At 47.9% G+C, this 24,863-nt stretch overlaps 2 protein-coding genes across 8 annotated transcripts; both read right to left on the reverse strand.

Moving 5' to 3' along the window:
* Positions 1 to 919: 919 nt before the first annotated feature.
* Positions 920 to 14,917, reverse strand: LOC6533226 (cat eye syndrome critical region protein 2 homolog). Of its 4 annotated transcripts, none has more exons than XM_039374816.2 (10): positions 14,766 to 14,915; positions 13,639 to 13,772; positions 13,376 to 13,464; positions 12,617 to 13,308; positions 12,296 to 12,511; positions 10,347 to 11,555; positions 9,216 to 9,353; positions 9,034 to 9,158; positions 4,789 to 8,973; positions 920 to 4,730 (listed from the first exon to the last, which is right to left on the reverse strand). In XM_039374816.2, exons 2-10 carry the CDS (start codon positions 13,664 to 13,666, stop codon positions 2,098 to 2,100), a joined length of 9,315 nt encoding a protein of 3,104 aa, XP_039230750.1. In that variant the 5' UTR covers positions 13,667 to 13,772; positions 14,766 to 14,915; the 3' UTR covers positions 920 to 2,097. The 4 variants fall into 4 exon arrangements, with proteins under 4 accessions (XP_039230750.1, XP_039230747.1, XP_039230748.1 ...); XM_039374813.2 differs by having other exon boundaries at positions 9,216 to 9,794; XM_039374814.2 differs by having other exon boundaries at positions 9,216 to 9,794; positions 13,639 to 13,883; positions 14,766 to 14,876.
* Positions 14,918 to 16,151: 1,234 nt separating this feature from the next.
* Positions 16,152 to 24,549, reverse strand: LOC6533227 (sentrin-specific protease 6). Of its 4 annotated transcripts, none has more exons than XM_039373505.2 (9): positions 23,972 to 24,549; positions 23,129 to 23,189; positions 22,329 to 23,042; positions 19,778 to 22,252; positions 19,604 to 19,715; positions 18,614 to 18,732; positions 18,312 to 18,528; positions 16,755 to 18,211; positions 16,152 to 16,690 (listed from the first exon to the last, which is right to left on the reverse strand). In XM_039373505.2, exons 2-9 carry the CDS (start codon positions 23,177 to 23,179, stop codon positions 16,364 to 16,366), a joined length of 5,472 nt encoding a protein of 1,823 aa, XP_039229439.1. In that variant the 5' UTR covers positions 23,180 to 23,189; positions 23,972 to 24,549; the 3' UTR covers positions 16,152 to 16,363. The 4 variants fall into 4 exon arrangements, with proteins under 4 accessions (XP_039229439.1, XP_015049851.2, XP_002093953.1 ...); XM_015194365.3 differs by having other exon boundaries at positions 19,604 to 19,712; positions 23,099 to 23,189; XM_002093917.4 differs by having other exon boundaries at positions 23,099 to 23,189; positions 23,972 to 24,548.
* Between the last annotated feature and the right edge of the window lie 314 nt (positions 24,550 to 24,863).

The following is a 24,863-nucleotide window of genomic DNA, read 5'->3' on the forward strand; positions in this document are numbered from 1 at the left end:
GGAAACTGGGAACACCAGAACACACCAGCTGGTGAAGGGCAGCAGCAGTCGCTGCAATCCGGACTGCAATTGTATGCAAATGAACGCGTGCCGTGTCGAGAGCCTCAAATTGCATAATAATTGCTCGGCGAAATTATCAACTTGATTTGAAACATGGGTTCTTTTGGATTTTTGTCTTCTTTTTTTTTTCGTACAATATGCAATAGAATTCTTTATTGTAATTTACTCTTGTTGCTGCTTGTTGCCTATACATACAGATTTATGTATAATGTGCACTGGCTGCACTTACTGCATATAATATATATGTTTGTATATATATAATTTATGTATACATATTCATTATTAATATAATATTTAGCTTGTGGTTCTTTAAATATGTTTGTTGCTGCTCTTTTATGCTCTAGGTACCGTCTCTTCGCCATTTCGCAACGCATCGCATCGCTTCACTTTCATTTGTGTTCTATCAACTATGTTATCGTAGGGAAATTAATTAAAATGTACGTTTGCAAAACGAAAGCTTTAACAACTTAATCGAATACGGTTTCTTGTGTTTATTGTTTTCACTATTTAATATATATTTATCCATTAATAATATTATGGGCGCTCGGTTAATGCGTTTCTTTCTCGATTCTTCGGCTCCGTTCGCCTTCAATAGCGACTAAGACACTTTTTCATTCATATTTCATAAATTTCAATTGTTTTGCTTTTCGTCAAATCTATATCGATTTTTACATGGTTTAAACTTTAAACTTTAAAGCTACAATATGAGATGCGTAAAAACGAGAAGAGTTTTTACTTGTCTGTATTCCCTCTTGTATGTACACCAAATGGATTTTCGATTTTCATTATGAAAGTTGGGAAGTTTGAAAGTTGGGAGGGGATGAGGGTCTGAGGCGGAATGTTGCACATATGTGAGCTGTTTTGGGTTTACAATGGTTTTATTTGAATTGATGAGACGCTTACTGTTTAAACCGAACTTTTACTTAGCATATTTAACAAAAATTTATACATCTGCTTGGCGTTCTATAAACTAAAAGTGTGTACCTCACTTAGATTTCGTATCTAGCTTTAGTTGTGTGTTGCGAATCTCTTTGTTTAGTTGGATTAATAAATATTTCAACAAATCGCCCGCAGCACGAATCGATAATAGTTATAATAGTCGTAGTACATAATCAATAGTAATAAAACTAATAATCGTAGTTAATTTACACGAGTTCTATAGTTACGAGTTAGGTTTGGGAAAAAACTAAAATCTAATTATAGTCAGGGGGAGCTTTAGAGTAATTCTTTGAATTTTTTGCATTATTTCTCTTTCGCTTTTCTGCTTAGTTTCCTTTGTTAAGCATTTAAAACAAATTAAGTTCAATTAAATTAGATTAGAGGCCTAATTAGCTAAAGCTATTAAAATTAATTGTCATTAACAAAAGGCTTAAAACCTACAGACTACTGAAAGTTTACAAACTAAAGACCAACAAACTTGCTCTTTAGGCGTGGCCAAAGTCCAGGGCGCAACTGCAGTCAAAAAGGAAACATTGCACAAATGAAAATGTTCATAGAATACAAAAATGAGTCAGAGGATGGGGGCAGTGAAATTCGAGTCTCCAAAATGAATATCAAATATCAGTACAAAACAAAAAGACACCTCAAAAAGTCCACCTACTTTTACACATAACACAAACTTTGCTTCTTGCAGGAAAAGAAGATGGTTCTCTTTTTCGTTCACGAAACTAAATATTAGATTTTAGAATGCCAAACATTTTGCCAAAGTAGTAGTTTTTCTAATACACGATTTCTATGCCTTTTTTGAGCATAAATAAAAAATATACAATATAAAAAGCGAGTTTCAAAAAATAAAAGTCCTACTGTTATTTCTCCATATAAGCTCGAAAACGAAACTAAAACTGTGGGGTTTGTTTACCTTTTTGGAACCAATTAGTATGTGGATTTGAAACCTTTCTAAACCTGCCCACTCTTTCGATCTCATCGCTGTGTAGCTGCTGTCGAGGATGAAGCTGCTGCTGGTCCCGATGCTGTTCCAGTTGCCGCCCCCGTCAGGTCGTCTCCTTGGAGATCCACGTTGGCGGCACTGGCGTACTGCTAAAACCATGACTGCCGGTTGATGTCATACGGCTTTGGCATGCCCAGTGCAGCGCGTTGATAGGCGGATGGAGGCGGCGGCGGTTGACCATATCCGGCTGCTGCCGCCGCCGCTGCCGGTCCGCCCAGCAGACTCTGGTTGAAGATCATCCGCGTGTGAAAGTCATCGCGCCTTAGGTACTGCTGGTACAACTGCGAGTTGGGATCCGCAAACGGATATGCAGCTGCAGCAGCCGCTGCCCGCGAGGATGGATGTGCCGCCGCCAGGAAGGGATACGATCCAGCTGCCGTGTTCAATGGATTTTGACCCTTGTCCGCTGCATTTCCAGACGGATTCGCAGCTGTGCCACTATGTGCCGGTGCCGGTGGCATGTAGTAGGGATTGGGAGCATCTCTAAATTGATCCAAATAGCTGCTAGCTGCAGCGGCCTGGTCTCCGTACAAGCCCAGCGTTCCTGGTGTTGGCGCAAAGTTGAAGGCACTTCCGGGCACCATTCCACCTGTCGACGTTTTCAGTGAAATGGCTGCCGCATCGGCCGCCGTCTGATTGCTGGTGGAACCACTGTTTACCGGCGTAGCTGCTGAACCGCCAACGGGCGAGGATACACCTCCGGATTTTAGACCCGCATACAACTGGAAGCCTTGGTGCAGCGCCTGCGCATGCGCCTGCAGCTGATTATTGGTGGCAGCGGCCGCGGAAGCCACTGATTGCGGCATATTGTACTGCGGCATGGCTTGGTGCTGCTGTTGCTGGGCGGCCACCTGTTGATGCTGCTGCTGCTGGGCTGAGACTTGTTGCTGCTGATGCTGCTGCTGCTGGGCGGCCACCTGTTGCTGCTGTTGCGCCTGTTGCTGCTGTTGCTGCTGCTGTTGTTGCTGCTGCTTGGCAGCCGCAGCCGCAGCTTCGGCCGCAATAGTAGCCGCCTTCTTTTTCCGCCCCCTTTTCGCTGGCGCTTTGACTTCTGCTGGCGGAACTGCAGGAGCTTGCTGTTGTTGTTGTTGTGGCTGCTGCTGTTGCTGGTGAGCGGGATTGTTGTTGCCGGGAACATAATTACCCGGCAGTTGCTGCGCCGGATTGCCATAAGCCGAAGCCGCAGAGCTGGAAGCGCTATACATATGCGCTGCCGGCGGTATGGCCTTGTCGAAATAGTTTCCGGCATAGCCCAACATCGATTGCATCAAAGGATTGCTGTAGGTTTGGGGAGGCGGTGGCGTTGGCTTGTTGTAGGCGGCCAGGTGATGCGTCTGGCTGAGATGATGCTGGTGCGCCGTAGAGGGTAGATTCATCATGTTGCTGCTCGTTTCGCTTACCGCAGCAGCAACTGTTGACTGAGCGGCGGTTGGTTTGTCCGGCACTGCAGTTGCCTGTTGCTGTGCGGTATAATTATGGTTGAGTTGTGTCTGTTGTTGCTGGTAGTTGAGTTGTTGCGGCTGTTGCTGTTGTTGCTGCTGCGGCAATTTTTGCGCCTGCGTTTGCTGCTGCTGCTGTTGCTGGTAGTTTTGACTGAGCGCCGTCTGAAGCTGAGTAAGATGTGGTTGCGATTGCTGGGACTGCTGCTGCGGTTGTTGCTGCGTTTGTTGGCTCGTCTGCTGCTTGTTAGTTGCCACCTGGGGCGACTGCTGTTGCTGTTGCTGCTGCAGCTGACAACTATTGTCCTTTGCAAAGTCCTTGGGGAATCCCATGGCCGCCGCTCGGTTATACATCTCAAATGCTTTATCAGGCGCTATGTTGCCAATAGGTTTGCCGAATGCCATAGAGCCCAGGAAACTATTAAACATTTGCTCGTGCTTGTTAAGCATGGATGGCGTCTGGTTTTGGGCTGGTTGCTGCTGTTGTTGCTGCAGCGCAGGAGTCTCTTCTCTTTTCTGCATTTTATTGGCCGCATTTCCACTGTAATCCATACCAATTTCCTCTCCGGGTCGTTTAAGGGGATTTATTAAGGTATCCGTTTTGGGTGGCTGCTGCATTTGATGCTGCATAAATGTGGCCATATCACTGCCATAAGTTGGAGGCGCAATTTTCTGCTGCTGTTGCTGTTGCACGGCGTCTGCTGCAGCTGCAGCATTGGCAGCGGCATTAGTAGACTGATATTGCGCATAGGTTGGATATTTCGGCTTGTGTTGCTGCTGATGGCCCAGTCCCTGTTGCTGAGGTGCCTGCAACTGTTGCTGCTGCTGTTGTTGTTGGGATCCTTGCAACTGCTGCTGTTGAGGAGCTGCTTGTAGTTGCTGCTGTTGTTGAGGTGTTGCTTGTAGTTGCTGTTGAGGTGTTGCTTGTAGTTGCTGTTGCTGCTGAGGTGTAGACTGCAACTGCTGCGCAGCTTGCATTTGTGGCTGCTGTTGTAGCTGTCCAGCTTGCTGCTGCTGTTGCTGTTGCTGCTGTTGCTGCTGTTGCTGCTGTTGCTGCTGCTGCTGCTGTTGCTGTGCCGCCTGATTTACAGTATTCGTAATACTGGGGGGCAGCAAGCTACGATTTAGACTCCAGTCATTGTTAGGCTTTGTTATGGAAGCAGTTGAGGACGCAGCGGTCGGCAGAGGATTGATCAAAGTGGCTGGGTTATACAAGGATCGCTGTTGTTGCTGAAGCTGCTGGTAGCTATCGTGAGGGGGCGCATAACCATTGTTGCCCAGAGCTGGAATAAAAAAATGTATTAGCAAATGCTGGCAATAGTTAATCAAATCAATGCTTACCCGTTGCTGACTGAGCACCTGTGGCTGGTTGAACTGGCGGTACCACCGGCGGCTGCACCTGTTGCTGCGGCTGCTGATAAGGTGATAACACGGGCTGCTGATACGGCGAGTGCTGCTGTTCCGCCGGCGACTGAGCCAACGGTGTAGGCGGTTGCGTTGCTGCCGAGGACGCTGGCGATTCCACGCTGTGCATAGGACTGAGTGCCTGCTGATGGGCTGCCGGACTGTGCGAAGGCTGCGAGGATTGCTGTTGCTGCTGCGCCGCGGGTGGATGATATGGTGAGTGCTGCTGCTGGTGGTACGGCGACTGGCCATGATATGGCGACGGGTGTGTCGATTGCGACTGCTGCGGGGTGGTGTACGGAGAACTTTGGGGTTGCTGGTAGGGCGAATGTGGGTTGGGTGTGCTCGGACTCATGGAAGAGTTGTAGTCCGATTCCTGGGAGCGCGGCTGCTTGTATTGGTCATAAATCGGAAGCGGGGATGTGGAAGAATACGCTGGAGTCTTAGAAGCCTCAGAACCCGAAGGATTGTAGCTGTTTCCTCCTCCGTAAGGGGACGTTCCACTCATATCCGGCGTGGATACATTAGGTGACGAGGCGGAGGAGTAGATATGCTGCGAGTACTGCGGATACGGCGAGTTCATCTCTCTGGGACTGCAGCTCTTGTCCGGACTGCTCTTGGTCGTGGTGTCCTGGTAAAAGCCCACTTTGATAGCCCCATTTAGAGGATAAGGAGATGCTGGTTTACCCATATCGTCATTGGGCTTCGGAGAAACCATAATGGGGGATGCGCCAATGGGTGAGGCACCGATCGGCGAGGTATAAGAACCAGCGGCATAAGATGCATAACGCTCATCGATGGCGATTCTAGGTGAATCTGGATCCTGGCTAAAGGAACTTCTCTCCGAATTCGTGCTGCCAGTGCTTGGTTTCCTCTGGCGCAGTACTGTTGGTAGGCAGAAGTTGTCCCCAGCGGGCGAGTGAGCTGGCGGATCCACCTTGGAATCTCCTTGAAGATCTTGGGCCGGCGTCTGCTGCTTTTCCTCCTCCTCTGACTTCTTGCTAACCTTTGGGCCACCGAAAGCTTTTAGCCAGGCGCTGAGATTGGGCTTCTCCTTCTGACTGGCCTCCGATTTCGATGGCTCTGTGGATTTGCCTATTTTACTGAGTTCAAGAAGGGCTTCAAATGGCTTTGGTGGTGCCTCTGTGTTCGGTGTTGTAGGCGTGGAAACATTCTCCGGTTTGATTTCCTCATTTGGACTATCGTCTTCCGTCGCGTCCTTTTTTCCAGACATTTCCTCGAGAGATTTGCCCAACGTAAAGTCCTGGGTCTTTAAAACAGTACCCAAACTTAGTTTCGGTGCTCCCTCGCATGTTTCCGTGATAAGAGCATTCTTCAGCTCCTTCACCTTGGTGGCCACTGGATTTACACCTGCGTGCGAATCTCCGCCCTCCTCCGTTGATTTTACGGCGACTACATTCTGCAGGAGATTTCCCTTTGCTTTGCCTGGCTGAAGCCTATCAATGGTTCTCATAACATTCGCCTTGGCTTTCACCTGCTGCGCTTGGGCAGCTTGAGCCGCCTGCTTTTCTTTCAGGGACTTGCGCTTGGCCTCCTTCGCCAGCTGCTGTTTAACTTGAGGTGGCGGTGGTGGATTGAGAATCAGCTGCGTGGTGCTTGGCTCTTTTGGCTTGGGAATTGGAAGCAGTGGCGGAGGCGCGGGCGTTGGCGTGGGAGTAACCGCCACGGGTAATGGAGTGGGCATCGAGTTGTTGGAGCAATTTGAACTGGAGGCCGCAGTGGCGGATGTGCTTCCAATGGAATTCCCTGAGTGCATTGAATGCGGAGGAGTACCACAGCTACTACTCACACTACTCGGAGTTGGAGCCACCGACTCCGATTCCGATTTGCTAGCAGCCTCTTTTGGTTCGCTCACCAGTTCGTTGAGTGCCTCAGCCAATTTAGTTGGTACCAATTCCGCTTTTGGAGCCGCCAATGCCACTGGTCGTCGAAAATCGGCCGCATCTAGTTTACTACCAATTCCAGAGTCGAAGTCATCCAGAAGATTGTATCGCGATGGTGAATTACTGGCCGAACTGAACTCCGTGAAGCGGGGCGTGTGCTCCAGCCAGCGATTTATGTCCTTAAGGGTCTGTTCTGTTTCCACATCCAATGCTTCAAGGTTTGTGTTATTGTTGGTCTGCGGTTGTCCCGCTTTTTGGGCTGCCTTTTTGCTGGACGTCTTCTTGCCCGATCCCTTTTCATTTGGTTTATCGGCAGGTTTCGGTGGCGGCGGCATTTGTTTGTCGGGTCTTTTCTTGGGCTCCTTTTTAGCTGGTGCTTCCTTCACTTTACCGGCCGCTGATGTGGGTGTGGGAGTTGGAGCTGGAGGTTCCTTGATAGTTTCCAAAGCTGATGCCGGTACGGGGGATTTTTCTCTTGGCGGCTTTTCCACTACTTTTTGTGGCTCCTCCCTTTTCTTCGACTTCTCGGTGTGTTTCTCGGTGTCGGCCTTTGAAGCTTTCTCAGTTTTGTCCGCTTTATCCGACTCCTTTGTGCGCTTTTGGTCTTTGCTTTTCCGTCCGCGCTTGTGTTCCACAGCATCGGGTGACTTTTCTCGCTTCGCAGAAGCTTTTTTGTTCTCCCTATTGCCTTTAGTGCTCGCTGACTTGGAATCCTCGGAGGGTGCTACCGAGTTGGATGCACTGGAACCGCTCAGAGCAGCACGACTACGTCGGTACTTGATCACATCGTACTTGTCCATGAAGGGCAACAGCATCTCCAGTTCGGCCTGCTCTGCTGCGGCTGCAGCGGCGGCCGCTGAAAGTGGAGACTCGTCTTTACTTTTCTTATGCTTTGCGCTGCGGGATTTGTCCTTTTCTTTGTCCTTTTCCTTGTCCCTGTCTCGGTCCTTATCCCTGCCTTTCTTTTCTTTCTCCTTTTTCGAGCTTTCCCCCTTCTTTCCTTTCTTCGCCACCGGCGGACGCTCCTCAGAGCTGGCCCTACTGTTGCTTAAGGATTTAAAGTCGCCGTCAGACTCTCGGGAAGATCGCTCCTCATCCGCTTCATCCTGGTGCCGGGCACTCAGTTTTGTGGTTTCCGCGGAGGGAACCTTTTTCACGGTGGTCAGCAGCTCGGAGAGATCATCGTTAAGGGCACTTTTTGAGTATTTCTTGTGGAGATCAACCTTGAAGGGTGACATGCTTCGCGACCGCGAGCTATCCTCATCTTCGTCTTCATCCGGGGGCGGATCATCCCCATCTTCTTCCAGCTCGGCGGCGGAATCGGCTAGAGCGGCAGCTGCAGTTGGTGGCAGCTGCTTCTTAACATCCACATCGGATTGGTCGCTTTCCAGGGAGTCGTCCTTGGCCTTGCGACCACCTTTGCCCTTGCCTTTCACTTGCCGCTTGACGGGAGTGGGCATCTTTACTTTGGATTCAGCGGGTACAGATTTCTTCTTTTGTGCCGCTATCGTGCGAGCTGTGGGTTTAACGAGAGATTTGGTTTTGGCCAACGAAATGTGGTCATCATCGCTGTAATCCTCGCTCTCGCGACTGTCGCTCGGCTCCGACTCAGGATCCGAATCGGCCGAAGACTTCTTGGCCCCCTTTTTGGTCTTTTTGCTGGATTTGGACGCGGCTTTATCGCTTTTAGTTTTTCGTCCTCGCTTGCTTGAAGAAGTTTCCTTTTCCTTCTCCTTTTCTTTGTCTTTTTCCTTATCCTTCTCCTTTTCCTTTTCCTTATCTTTTTCCTTTTCCTTTCCTACCTTGCTTGTTTTGCTCTTCTTGCTTGTTGGCGGAGGAGGTGGAAGAGGTGGTGTTGGTTCCCTTTCCGTCTCCATATCTTCATCATCCGTTTCCACATCCGCCTTGCTCTTCGTCTTCTTTTTACGTCTTTTGTCTTTCTCCTTACGCTTGCGCTTCTGGGCTTTTTGAGGTACCTCCGCTTCGATTTCGCTGAGATCATCCTCAGCGCTGCTCTCCGGCCGACCTGGCGCATCCTTCTCCGTTTCCTCCTTCGCCTTCTTACTGAAATACTTCTCGCGAAACACGTTCATCTTGGAGTCAGCGGCGGGGTAGCTCAGATTGGGATCATCATCCTCGTCGTCGGAGAGATTATCAAAGTACTTTTTGGTGGCCTTCTCGAAAGCATCCTGCAGATTGTTAACCATCTCTGTGTATTCTGCGGAAGTATAGAAGTATATTAGATTTTGTATTCATGTACATTAAAGTGAAATAGTACCATTGTTGTGCCCATTGTACAATCTGCAGTTGTTGACAATCAAACGAAAGTCGTTGCGGAATTCACTGAATTTGTGATACTCCCCACTGTCCAGTTTGTCCTCCATTTTCAGCAGGTCCATGGGTCTGGAAAGGGGATTTAAGGATTAAACTTTGAAATAGGTTTTGGGTAAGTGTACACACCTCCTGATGATGGAGTAGTAGCGCGGTGCTATATCCTCCTCCACGGGATCCACAAATGGCCAAGCATCGCGATGGTTCTTCACGTAGACGAGCACCTTGTGCATCCCGATTTGCAGGACCTCCTCCGTTTCGGTGAAGCTAAGAATATTCGCATGATTGGAGGAGTTGTACGTTGAATTGTTGTTTGTGTTTACTGGGTGGAGTTGTGATGTGCTTGTTGCGTTTGTTGTGTGATTATTGTTGTTGTTGTTGTTGTGGGCAAGGGAGTGGTGCGATTTGGTTTTATGTTTGTTACTGTGATTATTAGTGGTATGGTGATGATGATGATGGTGGGTGTGGTGTGAGTGTGAGTGGGTGTGGGAGTTTTGGTGGTTCTGATTATTTTGATTATGATTATGATTCGAATTGTAATGATATCCCTGCGACGTTGTCGTTGTTGCTGTTGTTGTAGCCGATGTCGTCGTTGGATGGCTGTTGTTGTTGTTGTTGTGACTGTGGTGCGACGCGTGCTTATGGTTGTTGTTGTTGTTAAGGCTGCTGTTGTTGTTGGTGGTGCTACGGTTGCTACTATTTACATGGCTACATTTTATCGGGGTTTTGGGTTTTTGATGAACAACAGTCGAAATGTTTTTTTTTCGTTTGTTTTTTTGCGGGTGGGTACAAAAGTTTACAATAACAATGATAAATATGTTAATCAATTGATCATATTATATACAATTTGATGGGTGAGTGGATGTAATGAGCCGACAACATGCAATGCCTTATAGTTAGGAACGAAACATAAGAACTTAGGAACGGATTGTGAAAATGTACAATCAAGGAAGGAGAAGTTGTTACAGAAAAGGAACCAAGACCGCAGCATAGGGCCCAAACTCAATAATCAAAATCAACAACAATACCAGAGTTGAGCATCATGAAAGCTTATGCATAATATATGAAATTACACCTTGATTAAGTATTTACTTTCTTGGAGATTTAATTTTTGCTTAAACAAGATGTAAGTCTATGACATGATGCCCACACTTCCAACAGCAAGCAGAAGCATAAGGAATGATTAAAGAATATGCCAAGAGCAAACGGATAGTACGATTGTGTTGTGTCTGGGGATCGAAACTGTCCACCCTCACTTACTCATCGCCACTCTTGTCCGAGTAGGCACCGCTGATGCGTTCCGTTTTGCTGGAGGACGATGACGCCGATGAGCCAGTCGCCGACTTCTTGGACTTGCCCGTCTCCGTCTTGCTCAAGTTGCGATCCGCCTTGTCGGCCACTTTGCTGGTGCTGCTGCTCCCTGTGCTGTTGAGCACGGCCTTCTGCTTCTTGGAACGCGCAGTACTGGCTGTTGTGGTGGTGCCGCTGTGGCTGCTGCTACTGCTGCTCGTCGGCTCCTGGGATTGCTGCTGCTGTTGCTGGGCGCTTCCTCCCGGTATGAAGATGTTTCCAGTCAGCGAACTGAGCGAATTGTTCGTCTGCCTGCCAGGCAATTTCACATTTGCCGCTGGCGCCATTGAAGAAGTTACTGCTGGTGGCTGTGCTACCACTACTGCCGGCTGCTCAACCTGCTCGTCCTGCTCGGCTTCGCTCTCATGTGCCACCGGCGAGGGCAGACTTAGATCGGCAATACTTGTGGCCACCGCAATGGCCGCCGAATTGGTGTCCAGCAGTTGTAGCTGCCTACAAAAGTTCTCCTTGTCCTCGGGACTTAGAGAAGTGCTGGGCTCGGCAGTCTCTGCCTGCTGATGATGTTGCTGTTGACCACTACGTCTTCGCTTTGGCTGGACACTGTTGTTGCTGCTGGTGCTATTGGTGTTGCTGTTGCTATTGCTGTTGCTGTTGTGGTTATTGTTGTCGTCCTCGCCTTCGTCTGCCTCTGAAGCATGCTTGTGTCGCCGCCGATGATGATGATGATGATGCTCGCGATCCCGTTCACGATCTTTATCACGATGATGTCGCTTCTTCTGCTTCTTGCCCGACTTTTTCTTCTTGTGGTGATGATGATGGTGGTGGTGACTACTCTTGCTCTTCAATTCCGCCGGCGTTTGCGATTTCGGCGCTTCTGGAGAGCGAAAATCGTCGCCAGTTGCTGAGGCTGCTAATAATTCCTCCGGTTCTTGCCGCTGCTCCTCTTCGGGCGGTTGCTCCTCTGGTTGCTGCTGCTGTTCTGGCTGATCTGACTGCTGCTCCGCGTCGAGGGCCTCGTCGTCGTCGTCGTCGTCGTTTTCTGGCGAGAGGCAGAAGGTTTCCCTGTGGCACAGAAATTCGCTCGAATTAGTTGTGGTTGTTCGTCTCAGGGAGCTTGCGTAGGTTGAAATACCACTAGCTGTCGACGTAGACTGGGATCTAAAATACAAGCAGATAGAAAAAACAAATTAATTAAATGTATTAATAAGCTTTCCTTATGATTTCGAATATTAAATATCAATTTTAGGATATGATAATGTATCACTAAAACCGTTTTCAATGCGTTTCAATATTATAATATTGTTTGAAATGTTTCAATTAGAAGACAACGTTACAAATTCATTTTGATGAATTAATATTAATATTAAATCAGCGTTTTTAAGATACGAGAAATCGATGACAAGATGTTAATTGATACGAATCTGTCAATGTCTGTGTCTCGTGAATGGGATGAAAGTGAGAAGTTCTCTTTTAAATAAACTTAAACCATAAGATAATGCATATATCGAATAGAAATAGATTCAAAAGCATGCTTACAGATTGTTTTTGAAAACGAAATCCAACCAATTCTTCCATATACAAAATTAAATGATGGGCAAAACTCAAATTAAGTGCTGATCCTCGTTCCGTCTATGCTGATCCTGGGTTTATCGTCGATGTTGATGATGGCGATTTGGTTTCTCAACTGCAGCAACGCAAATTGTAAGCGAAGAGTATTTTGGCTCAACAAATTATAAATGTACGGCAACTCAAAAGATCAATTGAAAACATAAATCAAAGATGCTTTCGGTATGCAAGTGAGTTCAATGTATCTGTTTTGTTTCTGCTTCCTGTTCTGTGAGTAGGATGGATGTGGCCGTCGCTTGCGCCAGCCTTCTTAGGAACATTGGCGTGCTAACCGTCTGCGTGTGCGCTGCTGCGATTGCTGCTGTTGATGCTGCTGCTGTTGCTGCTGTTGTTGCTGCTGCTGCTGTTGCTGCGGCGGTGCCAACCAGTGCGCGTTTTGCCGCTCCTGGTAGAGATTCTCCCGCTCACGACGCTGACGCTCCTCCTCTTGGCGCGCCTTTAACTCCGCGATATTGCGAATTCGACTGGAGTTGCGCACTTGCAAGAGTCTGGTAAAGTAAAATAATATTTCATTAGCAATGTCGCTTCAGAAAATGTGTCTAACATCTTTTAGAGTAATGTAAACTGGATTAAGGTAAAGATATTTCACTCACTTCCTACGCCTCAAACGCTCACGCTCGCGGAAAAGCTGCGGTAGCTTCGGCAGAAAGTTGTCATCGAGTATGTGAAAGAGTTCGCGCTCCTTGGCGTTCGTCGATGTCTTAAACTTGGCGGCCAAGTTTTGCCAGTCCTCTTCGGTGAAGCAGATGACTTGCCAAACTGTGCCGTTGCTGCCGATGCCCTTGCTATTGGATGCTCCGCCAGTTGAGGCTCCGGCGCACCCTGATCCCGAACCGGACGAACCCGAACTGGAGGCGGCCGCTCCACCGGTGGCCTTGTCCTCCCGATATAGTCGCGTGCCGTAGAAGTACCAGTAGCCGGAGTTCTTGGCGTCGTAGCCCAGGGGCTCCACGCGCAGACTGTCCGCCTCTAGATTGCTGAGGATGACCTGCACATCGGCGGAGTCCAGGCGAAAGTGGCACAGATCGTGCAGAATGTGCAGGCGCTTGCGCACGGGCAGCGACTGGAAGTCAATGTCCGTGTCAAAGTGGTTCTCGGTCTGGTGCAGGCGACACTGTTGGCGCAGGAAGCGACGCAAGAACATCTGATAGTTGCTGTGTGTGATTTCCTTGGCTACCGACTGTAGCGCATCGCAGCCCTTGAGCAGGCGCACAATTAACTCGGGCACTAAGGCGACCTGATCCTCATCGCTGGTACCATCGGAGAGCAGCGCCGATTCGAGGTCCTGTGCGTATATAAGATTGCGTTTTATACGATTGATTCAATTCAGAGAGTGTTTATCAGATACTCACCTCGATGTCGATGTCGGGCAGATCAAAGGCGGAACTAAACAATGAACAGAAATGCGAAATACACGGTATCTCCCACCATGATTGAATGTCTGCGAAAAGAAGAACATTGCTTGTAGATGGGTACTAAATTATTTTGTTTAAACAAGCACGAAATCGGATTTTATTTGAAGTTAAGGACACTTCTTATAAATGGAAAATCGATTTTATTTTAATTTAAATTGATTTTGTTAAGTAGAAACTGTTTTGATAGAACTATAGCTCACCTAATAGACCAATGAAAGTAGAAACCATTTATGTATGCTTGCTTATTGGAAACGTTGCTCCTCTGCGGGATTTTAGAGATGTGACTAAAAACTATTCCTGGGCCTCTTTGGTAGCTCTCAGCGTGGAAGTCGGGCTGCATATATTGTATATATAACGAATGTGGTCAGGCGTTAACGAATTAGGCTCAAATTTCACGACCGAAAGTCAAAAGGCGGCAAAAAGAGCGAGCGAAGATATACAACAACTAAAAAATACAAAATGTGTGCAACATGTGTGTGTGTGAGTGTTCGGACATTTGGCGGCGATATATACACAAACATCTGGCTTTATCACTTATCAAACATTCCGATGCACGCAAGAGGTTGGTCAGCGCAGGGGAGACGGTGGGGGGTGGGTCCAGTGGGTGGACGGTAGGTCAAAAGAAAGTACACGAGCACCCCTTTCGCGCGCTTATTTTCACGAAGAGAAAATCAAAACAGACAGCCGACAAACGGCACAGGCGTGCGCCAGAGCGGGATGGCATTAGTGCATTTGAGCCAATAGCCGAACCACTCCGTTTTTCACGTTTGCCTGCCATCTCGCTCCCGCAAATGGGCACTACTATTTTGACTACACTGCACTCGATTATTTTGCAATTATAATGTGCAATTTACACGGCTCTTAGGCAGTTGGATTTTTTCCGCTTTTCGAAATAATCGCACGCGATGAAAGGTTATGGTGCCCAGATTTAGTTGGCGAGCATAGCCGTTTATTAAACTACCAATTTTGTGGAGCATGCGCGCGGCGGCTGACGACCGACGGCTTTTCTCCGCCTCCGTTTTTTGCCTGCTGGCCAGTGTGTATTTATTTTTATTAATACACGTATATATATTTTTCAGTTACGTGCGAAAGTGTCATTTTACTTTAGAGACGCCCATTTCCCAGCGCATCTTCCTTTCTTTCTGCTTTCCCCCCTCAATTTCTTTTTTACACACACGCACGCATACACTCAGATGCCAGGGCACACACACACACAGTCACACGAAGAGGGGCTCCATCTGCCATAAAATATTATTAATTATTTCACAACAACAGAAGCACGCAATAAACAATCGGCTGCGATCAATTGATTGATCAGCATGCTAACCCGTTTCGATCCCGTTAATCTGGCTAGCTGCGCAGACAATATGCGATTCGCGTTTTTTGCGCTCCTGGTTAATTTTATTTTCTTCAGCGAGCAGCAAACGCGGCGAAGAAATTATCGAGGTTTTCGATAACTAGTGGTGGACTTTAATTCGTCAACACGCCTGGCATCGATGGTTCTCTTGAGATGAGTCACTCGGAGGCTAATTGTCCTAAGCGATAGTTGTAGGAGGATAATTCAAAAAGAAATTAAAACATTAACTGTTATGCATCAAAATTCTTTAATTCACATCAAAACTATGCATTATTTTGTTTCAAATGTGTATTTATGTTTTACATAAATTTTTATTAAAATTCTTAAGTTTATACAACATATTTATAATGCAATTATTTTCAAAAAAAAACTAATAAAGATATTTGAAATTTATTCGCCCTTTCATATAATAACAATACTGTAGATATGAAGAGTATTTTATAACATTAAATTCAAAATTTGTGTCGAATTAGGAAGTCTGCAATAAATTTCAATGCGTTCGTTCCCTCCCAGTTTACAACATTCCGCGCTTCTATCGATACACCGATTTCCATCTGCCATTTGCTTTGCGCTTGCCATTCGCCTCTCCACTACTTCTCCACCCATTACTATTCTCTCTTTTTTTCCTGCCTTCCCACCCCTTCCTTCGCGCGAGCAGCTGTGAGTCTAACCTAACTTTTTGGCCTGCTAACTACATGGCGGCGTGCATGTGTGTGTTGTTGCTTCACACGCACGAGTGCGGGTGTGTGCGTGACCGTCCCCATGTAGGTCGCCATGTAGGTTCTAAAGTAACTACATGGAATAAATCGCGGGTTGGGGAGCCATCAATTAAAGATTAACCAAAATTATGCAAAACCATTAAAAGTGGCTGTTCAAGTTAAGCGCGCATGCAATATTTTTAAAAGTCTGCAAACTATTGTAGGCATATTTCTGTTGAAATTGCACTCTGTTCATGAACGTGCCTCGGGGAGTCCCACCATGTAGATGCCATCTACATGGCGATTCTAGCCTACATGGCGAGACATGCGAAACTGGTTTGGGCAAGGGCGACCACGAAATTCGTTGTAAAATAAAGTGGTGCAGGAAAAAACTCCCCTAGAACCAAAAAGTAGGCATTGTTGAAATAAGTTAAAACCCTTAATTTTGTTATCCCTGCTTGTTATCTATTTAAACTGAAATTCGGCGGTTTAAAATTAATCAGTCATTCAAAAGTCATTGAAATTGTAAATTAATTCCGGGTTTGCATAAAATCAATTTGAATGAGCATAGAATTAATTTTTAGAAGTTAATGACTTTTCAATAAAGATTCTCCCTTTTCCCCATCAATATATGCTTAGAAGCCCACACACCAGTTTCTTGTATTTCATACATAGTACTTTAGTCTTTATTTATAGTTTAAGTTTAGTGTAGTTTTAGAGGCAAACGTTAGAATACATAGAATTAATAACCGATGTAATGTAATGGCGTATTTACAGGTGGTGCCGCAGCTGTGGCAGCTGGAGCAGCGCAGGCAGGTGGGTCATATGCGCATCCGGATCGCGAGCTCGCATGGCGAGAATAGGTTGGTGCTATGGCTCTATCTTGCGGATCTTTAGACCTCCGCTGGGCCCACGCGGCGCCAGGTGAGCGACTCCGGGTGAAACGCCTGTCGTGGCGGTCGCCGAGCTCACCAATTGGGGTATCAGTGCACCGCCATTACTGTTAGCCTCCCCGTTTCCATTGCTCGGACTTGAGACGGATCCATTGTGCAGACGCCGCTTCAGCACGAATCTTTTTCCCGTGGGTGCTGCCGTAGTCGTGGGCGCAGGGGCAATCGTGGCGGTTTTTCCTGCCAGCGCTGGCTCCTCGTTCACAGGGTCCACTTCCATGTCAGTGCCGGCAATGTTTTCATCATGCTGAAGGTAGGATTATAGTTAGTGACCGTCATTCAGCAGCTAAAAATCTTTAAAAGTAACTTACCAACTCACTGGCTGGATCCTCGTCGTCATGGCCCTCCTCCTCCTCAAACTCGGCACTCTCCGTGTCCTCCGGATACTCCACCAACTGGCCATTCAACGTGGGGAACTCGATCACTGGCAGAATAAGTCGCTGCTGCTGATTACCGTCGTCCATCAGCTGCTGGATGAGATTGGCAATGTCTTCGCGCTTCTTTGTCACCGTGAGAAAGTCAAACCAGTTGGTCAGCTGCTTGATGGGCAGTCTGTAGTCTCTGATTGGCTCGCCAAAGAATTGCTCCACATACTGCAGCAGATATAGACCGCAATCGGTGAAGTTGTTCTGCTGCGGCACCTTGACGCAGTGGCCCGGCATGTTGTCCTTGTTGAAGACGTGCGCCTGCGCATCCGGCTTCTTTACCCGGTACTCGCATGTGAGATAGTCTCGCAATGTGGCCACCACGCGGCTGCGCGAAGCGCCCGCCAGGGAATCAAAGATTAGGATAAGAGGTTGCTTTACGGCTGGCACATCATCGGATGCACTATTCCTCGCTGGTCCGGGGGCTGTGGGCTGCGAACTGGATAGACTGGGAGTGCTGGGAGTCGTGGAAGTGGGCGTGGCCGCTGGTTCCTTGGCCGAGTTGGAGTTCTCACTGTCATCCGAGGCCATGTCGCTCTCATCGCCCTCCGCCTCATCCCTTTCGCTCTCATCGTCTGCTATCCGGCACACGTTCTCCGCTGTCAGCGCCGCTGGAAGTTGTCCTCCCTCTCCCCTTTTCGTCAGCGGGGTTATGGTGGTGTTGCCTATCTGCAGGGACACCTTCTTGCCTCTGGGGCGCTTCAACTGCTGCGGCTCCACTGGCTGATTCGTATCGAACGTGACGGGTCCTTTTAAGTTGGGGTAGCAAATGATGGCGAGGAACCAATGCGACTGCTCGTTGATGGGCACTATGATGAAGTCCTTTTCGAAGATGTCCACTCCCTTGGTCCATTTCTGCACCCTGGAGTGACGCTTCTGTGCTGCCGTCTGCTTCACGTCCGCTGGGCGCGTCAGCGTTGTGAGTCTTTTGTAAAAGAATGTGCTAAAGATATGTGTCCTGTCGCGTTGGGGCTCCGGTATCAACGTGTTCCTCAGCCAGAGAAGGTAGAAGTCAATGATGATGTCGTTGAGGTAGGACTCCTTGGTGAGGCACACGTAATCCTCCATGCGGATGCACAGGCCTCCCGTTCCCTTTGGCGGATACATCAGCAGACTAACCTGCTCGTCTGCTCTCAGTTGGCGCGGCGGTGGCTGCGAGCTCTTGTCCTGCGTCTTGCGATCGGAGTCCGCGATCCTCTCGAGAATCTCGGCGGCATCTGTCGACGATATCTCGTCCACACAGCTGAACATCGACTTGATGTTACCACGGGCGGACACGGATATGCTGTCGAACAAAAGGATCAGGCGGCGAGTGTGATAGCTGTGCGTCTTGAAACCGGTTTCTACAATTGAAAGAATCAATTACCATTAGTTAGTTAAGTGCCGGATAATGAAAGAAATGATGAATGAAACTTTAGTATTATTAATGGACGGAAAACTCACGTTCGTGATGCTGATCGTCGGGCAGCTTGAGCTGGTTCTTCACGTACTCGGCGCACGTCTTGAGCAGATATAGCGTGACCAGTGGCTGGGCGGGCTCAACGTTGCCGAAGTGGGCTATCACCTTGATCACCTCCTGCTTGTGGATGTTCAGCTCGAACTTCTCGTCCTTGTCCTTCAGCGTGCCAGCGATGCGAACGCCCTTCGTGGTGAAGCATACCTGTGGGATTACGAATGCATTTAATTATATTATACACATTTCAAGGACAGTGGAGGGGGTAAAGGGTAAGAGGGTGACGCCTTACCGGCTCGGTAATGTCGAATCTGTAGGGCACCAGACGCACGCAGCTGCACTTCAAGGATGCGGAAAACTGTTCCGGTTCAGGGACATCCGACAAATCCCTAACATCGCCACGACAGAAATCTGCAATGGTAGAAAAAAACAAAACCCTTGGTAGTTATTTAATTGCAACATTTTCCTCGTGGCCACCAGTCACATTTTTTATACACTCGCGAGTTTTCGATTTTGCCCACACATTTACCTTCATCGTTCATTATGGTAGAGTGCTTCGTCTACTCAGTGTCGTTAAGTAATTAAATAAAACGTACTAAAAACCCTGCAAATCTGTTTAAATTGCAAAAGAATGAGGAAAACTATGTGTTTTCACGCATTCGCTTTGCGCTTCTGCTTCTTCTTCGCCGACCCTAAAAATGGCGTGCTCTGGCTGGATGGAGCGCCCTCTGGCGGATTGGCGTTGCAACACAGGCCATGGCGTTGCCAACACGAAATAACTGCACACACAACATTGCTATGCATTAGTGCTGTTGCTAGCTACAAACCGGCTAGTTCTAGCGCGAAAACTAAACAGTAACAAAAAATAGCTAAATGTTTTTATGAAGTTTTAGTAAATTATTTCACTTAATATTTTCAAAATAAATTTACTGTATCTTTAAGATACGTTTATATACGGGCATAGTATTATTTGTATCTGATATTCTTACCAAATGCATATCAATGTCAAGATGTTTTCGTATCTTTGAGATACTTTGTATCTGATTTTGTATATTAGACATAAAATTAATCTCAGAAATAATTATCGGATTTCTTTTGTTTAAAAGATACTTTCTACCCTACTTCATTTATTATTCAAAAATTGTATCTAATAAATTAAAATAAATTGAATCAGTCATTTTCGTTCAAATCCGAAGTAAAAAATATTCTTGTTTGATTTACTCACATCAGATAATCGAACTGGTATAGTTTATGATGTTTAAATGGTATAACTAGGTCTTACCTTTGTACACGGGCTCCTCATCGATCTCTGGCAAAATTGGATCGCAAGGAAAGGCGGCGGAAAGTTCATGCAGGTTTCCATTGGAGTTCAGCTTGGAGTTGCTCGCTGGCTGCTGTCAAATATAACAAAATATTAACAATTGCAAGACAATATATGCAAATGTAAATTACGTACATTGCCCGAGTCCGAGGTGCCCTCACCCTCGTCGGCCTCATCCTCACTGCTCAGCAGCACCACGGGATCCACTTCGGGCACCCGTCTGCCTCCCCTGGCACGACCGCCTCGCATGGCCAGGGATCCGCGACCGCGAGCTCCAACTCCGACTGCGTAGGTCACTCCAGCCAGTTTATTGTTGAATCTAGCTGCTGCCAACTCGCGTTTCTTATCCGCTGCCGTTGGCAGAGCAGACACCGGCTCGCTGGAGGACGATGAGGCTGGCGAGGAGGCAGCACTATTCTTGGGCATGTAGGATTTGCGTTTCGGCGGCTCCGGGAAGACGCGTTTGCACCGCTCGCAGCGGGCGTGATCCACGCCAGTGAATCCACACAGCTGGCAGACGGCCAGAAAACCGTCGATCAGTTTCCTGCCCTCCGCCGGATTGCTTCCAGCGGAACCGGCAGAGGAAACGGCGCCAACCGTTGAGTTTCCACTGGCCGAACTGGCCGCTTCGCGTTTCGCCTGCTCGGCAGCGGCATTCGCTTGGGCATAGGCAGGCGAGGCACTGGTTGTGGCAGGATTGGGATTGGCCGCTGCTCCAGCGACGGCAGCTTGATTATCCTGCGAACGGTTCATTTGCAGACTCTCCTCCGCCCGTGAAATCAGTTCGCTGGCCGACTCGTGCACCGTAAAGCCGACAGTGACCACAAAGTCCACATTGGCACCGCGATGCTCGACACACTGGATGGTGGTGTTGTGGTCAAAGGGCACGCCGACCTGCTCGAGGAGATCCTGCACCGTGCAGGACTCGCGTGGAAGCGTAAAGGTGATCAGACGTTGCTCTCCGCTGGCCAGGATCACCAGCATCTTGGCACTATTCTTGTCGCGCTCGGCTATCTCCTGACCGGCACGGTTATTCAATACATGCTGAGAGTGAATCTCGTAGTTATTGTGCGAAGTCTTCATCACAGATGAGCCCTGTGTCACCGCCGCTGGCGCTGCAAGTGGAGCCGCCACTGCGGCTGGCACTTGCCTCTGTGGCTGCATGATCCTGGTGCCGGGGGGCAGGGCGCCAGCGGGTTGTGTGGGTGTTATTTTGGCTGGTGGGCGGACCATGGTTCCAGGTGCCGTGGCTCTCATGGGCGCAAGGCCTGGATTTGGAGGCGGAACTGGAGCTGGTGAGGCCGACAGAGTTTGCCTCTTCTTGTACTCCGCCAGAGTCATGCTTGCTCCACTGGGTGGTCGTATTCCCTGGGGCTGACTCTGCACCACTTGCTGTTGTTGTTGCTGCTGCTGCTGCTGTTGTTGTTGTTGCTGCTGCTGTTGCTGATCCTCTTCTTGCGGCACAGCTGCTGCAGGATAGTAAGTGGTCAGCGTGGTTCCCGCTCCTATTTGCATGGGCTGCAGTTGATTGGAGGCCACCGGTTGAGCCGGAAGCTGAGGCTTCTGCTGCTCCTTTTTGAGAACGGCCGCCTGAATGCGCTCTTCCAAATCCATGCCTATATTACTCGTTTGGACGACTCCACCTGCGGGCGTTGGAGCAGGCGCCTGAACTGGCGCCGCGACTGCTGTGGTCACCGGCGCTCTGTAACGAATCGGAGCATGGCGCATCATCAGCATTTGCTGGTGCTGCTGCGGTTGCTGTTGTGGCGCCTGCTGCTGCTGCTGTTGCTGCGGATTTCCATCGGTGACCATGTGTGTGCGGTAGATGTGGCGCGGCTGTTGCTGCATCTGCTGTGTTTGCTGCTGCTGCTGCTGTTGTTGTTGCGGCTGGCCGATATTCGTGCTGATGGTAATGTGCTTCATTTGGCCTTGTGTCACTAGCATGGCCTGACCCTCGCCGCCGGCGCTAGTCTGCACCACCAGCTGAGCTCGAGTGGGTCGTACGCCCGCAGGGCGCATATTCCTAACCAGTCCGCCGGGCACAGAGCCCACTGCTCCTCCTCGCGGGCGAACTTGTCGTACAATTGTCGCGGGCGTGAGTGTGGGCCTGGTGGTAATTAGTGTGCCCGGTCGGGCCAACACGGCTCCCCCTCGGGCGGATTTCCTGAACGAGGCTCGGACCAGTTGAGTGCCTCCTGCAGCAGTGGTGGCCACCAGCTGCGGCTGCTGCTGAGCCACCAACTGGGGTTGCTGCTGCTGCTGCTGCTGTGGAGCCTGCTGCTGTTGCTGCGGCTGCACCTTTAACTGCTGGTAGACAACGTTTTGCGTCTGCTGTGGCACTACACGCGCCTGAACCAAGTGGGCTGTTTGTGTCGTGGGCTGCAGTTGCATCTGCTGTTGCTGCTGGACTTGTTGATGCTGCTGCACTTGCTGCTGCTGTACGTGTTGCTGGATGACGTGCTGTTGCTGCTGCTGCTGTTGCGGTGAGGTGGCATAAACTACTCGATTGTTGTACGGATGTATGGCTTGGCGCATGATCAGCTCCTGATGCTGCGGTCCCTGGATCAACACCGGTTGCTGCTGGACTATCACGTGCGTATTGTTGAGCATCTAAGTGTATTGAATATCGTGTCAATATGTTTCAAAAGTGACAGGTAAATAGAGGGCTATGTGGAACCTAACTTACCCCCAATGGTCTCTGTTGCTGCTGGGTGGTGGTCATGCGATAGACAATCTGCTGGTGCTGTTGTGGTTGCTGTTGGGGTGGCGAGGTCTGCAGCTGCAATGTTTGTGGCTGCTGCGCTTGCTGATGCTGCTGCGGGGGACTCTGTAGTAATTGGGTTTGCCCTTGGGGAGTCGCTTGCACTTGGTAGGCGGGTGCGTGTTGCTGATACTGTTGTTGCTGCAGCACTTGCTGTTGCTTCTTCTGCTGCTGCATATGTTGTACGATGGCATTTGGTTGCAGCACTTGCTCGGAAGTGTAGTAAATCTGCTGTGTGTGCTGGATGGCGGGTTGCTGCGGTTGATGCTGCACATACTGTTGCTGCTGCTGTTGCTCCATGTGCAATTGTTGCTGTTGCTGCTGGGGCTCCTGTGGCTGCTGTTGATAGTGAACCTGCTGCACCTGCTGCACTTGCTGAACTTGATGCTGCTGATGATGCATTACAACTTGTTGTTGCTGGTGCTGCTGCTGCGGTTGTTGTTGCTGCTGCTGCTGTTGTTGTTGCTGCTGCTGTTGGTGCTGTTGCTGCTGATGGGCAAGATCATCGCCGCCGATTATGTGGTATGTTGGTGCCGCCGACTGCTGCTGCTGTTGATATTGAGCTGGAGCCGTCGTTTGGTAGACCACTTGCTGCTGGTCGTTGAAGACCAACTGCTGGTCATCCTGCAGGACCAGAGACTGAAAGGATCAGGGAATTAGCTAAGTGTTCATCGTGGGCTTCTGATACTACTCACCCCCACCTCATCTTGGGGCACTTGCACTACCTGCAGATCGGAGTAGACGGGCTCCTCCAGCGGCACAATATACTGCTCCATTTTAAGGCAGCTGGAAAGGGTAAGAACTTAATTTAAGATTGAATTGTATATATGCAAAATACCCATACAAAATATTATTTTTCCTAATTTCATCATATTATATTAAATAATGTTATTTCTTATCTTCAATAACTTTAATTAATATGATGATATTTTCAAAAACTTTTTTTTTTAAATATTGCATATAAAGTAAATGCCATTTCGTGGAAGTCGATTTATAGTTACTTAAAATATGCTCTAGGTACATTTTAAAATTATTTAAATTAACAATGCACTTATATTTGATATAAGCTAAACGTAAAGTTATTAAACTTTGCACCGAATGAAGCATAATTAAGACACTTTAAACATTTGTGTACTCTTTACAGGTTATATTTTCGCGTCTCAGTACGAGCTGCTCATTAAATTCCTGAACATTCAATATAATAAAGACAAGGTAAAGTATTTAAATGCTGTACCAAAAACTAGTAAGTGAACAGGAAAACAAGTTTAATCACGTTTTTGTGCCATTTTAAACACACGAATATACGAATTTCTGCTCATTTTGCAGGCGTCGCATTTTTGAGACTTTTGCACAGCCCTCAAGAACACACACACAAAATCGTAGTTGAAAATTGTGATATCTAGCATTTACCGGGCAGAAACCTTTCAATACTCAGTTGACCTTTTGTGTATGCTTATTCTTTGACAATTTGGCAATATATTTAACTTTTTTTAGACCAATTTATTATACAATTACAGGGCATTTCTTGAGCCTCATTTTTTTTTGTTGGCATTCCCAAACCCACACACCTCCGTTAATCTTCCAAAAATGGCTGGTTTCTGGAGCCAATCGCTGTGCCCTCAGCTCGAAACACTTGTGGTTTGATTAAATCATATTCGCGCTGTCTTTTTACAATAATCACACGTTAAATATTCGCGTTTTTGCTTGAAACCCGTGGCTTTCTTTCTTGCAATAAAAATGGCGTTCACCATTAAAGGCAGCATTTGGTTGATTTTTCGAATCTGGCAATGCCAGAACGCGAGCGCCACCTGGCGGGCTCGTCAGCTGTTTACAAACACTTTGCAGCGTTGCTTTGGGCCGCTGATTTATCGATGTCTGCCTTGTGCCGTCCTCTTCGCCTAATGTTTAGAGGTCCCTCTGTTTGGCATGTAGCCCGTTTAAAGGGACCACTAAACGGTCGGGCCACTGGAGTTGCCTTAAAATCTTTAGTTTTTCGCACTGAACGCGCTGATTCGGTGAATTCCTTTATTTTGCACCACATTTTGCCGTTATCTAGCGAAAGGCGATTGATAACGATTTTTAAAGACCGTTGATATCGCGGTTTTTGAGCACTGTGTGTTTTGTTGTTTGCTGCGCGCTCTGGCGAATTGGGTGAGGAAGAAGAAGAAGAAGCGAGACGAGGGAAAAACAACATCGCCTTTGTGATGACAAACTGGCGATAGGCGGATAAAGTCGATAGCTTGGGAAAGTGTGGGTAGAAATAATAATGTATTCAACTTAAACCAAAATATATATAAAAAAAATATATAATAAAATATATAACAACATATCTTATGAATATAACAAATGTTATAAACTTAACAAATATAAATCAAATGTAATATAAGCTTTGTAAAATGTTTGGTGCTCGCCAAATACTTTAATCAAATTTCTAATTGGTTTTTTACCCAATTATTTTTG

The sequence above is a fragment of the Drosophila yakuba genome, chromosome 3L, assembly GCF_016746365.2.
Source record: "Drosophila yakuba strain Tai18E2 chromosome 3L, Prin_Dyak_Tai18E2_2.1, whole genome shotgun sequence".
Lineage (NCBI taxonomy): Eukaryota > Metazoa > Arthropoda > Insecta > Diptera > Drosophilidae > Drosophila > Drosophila yakuba.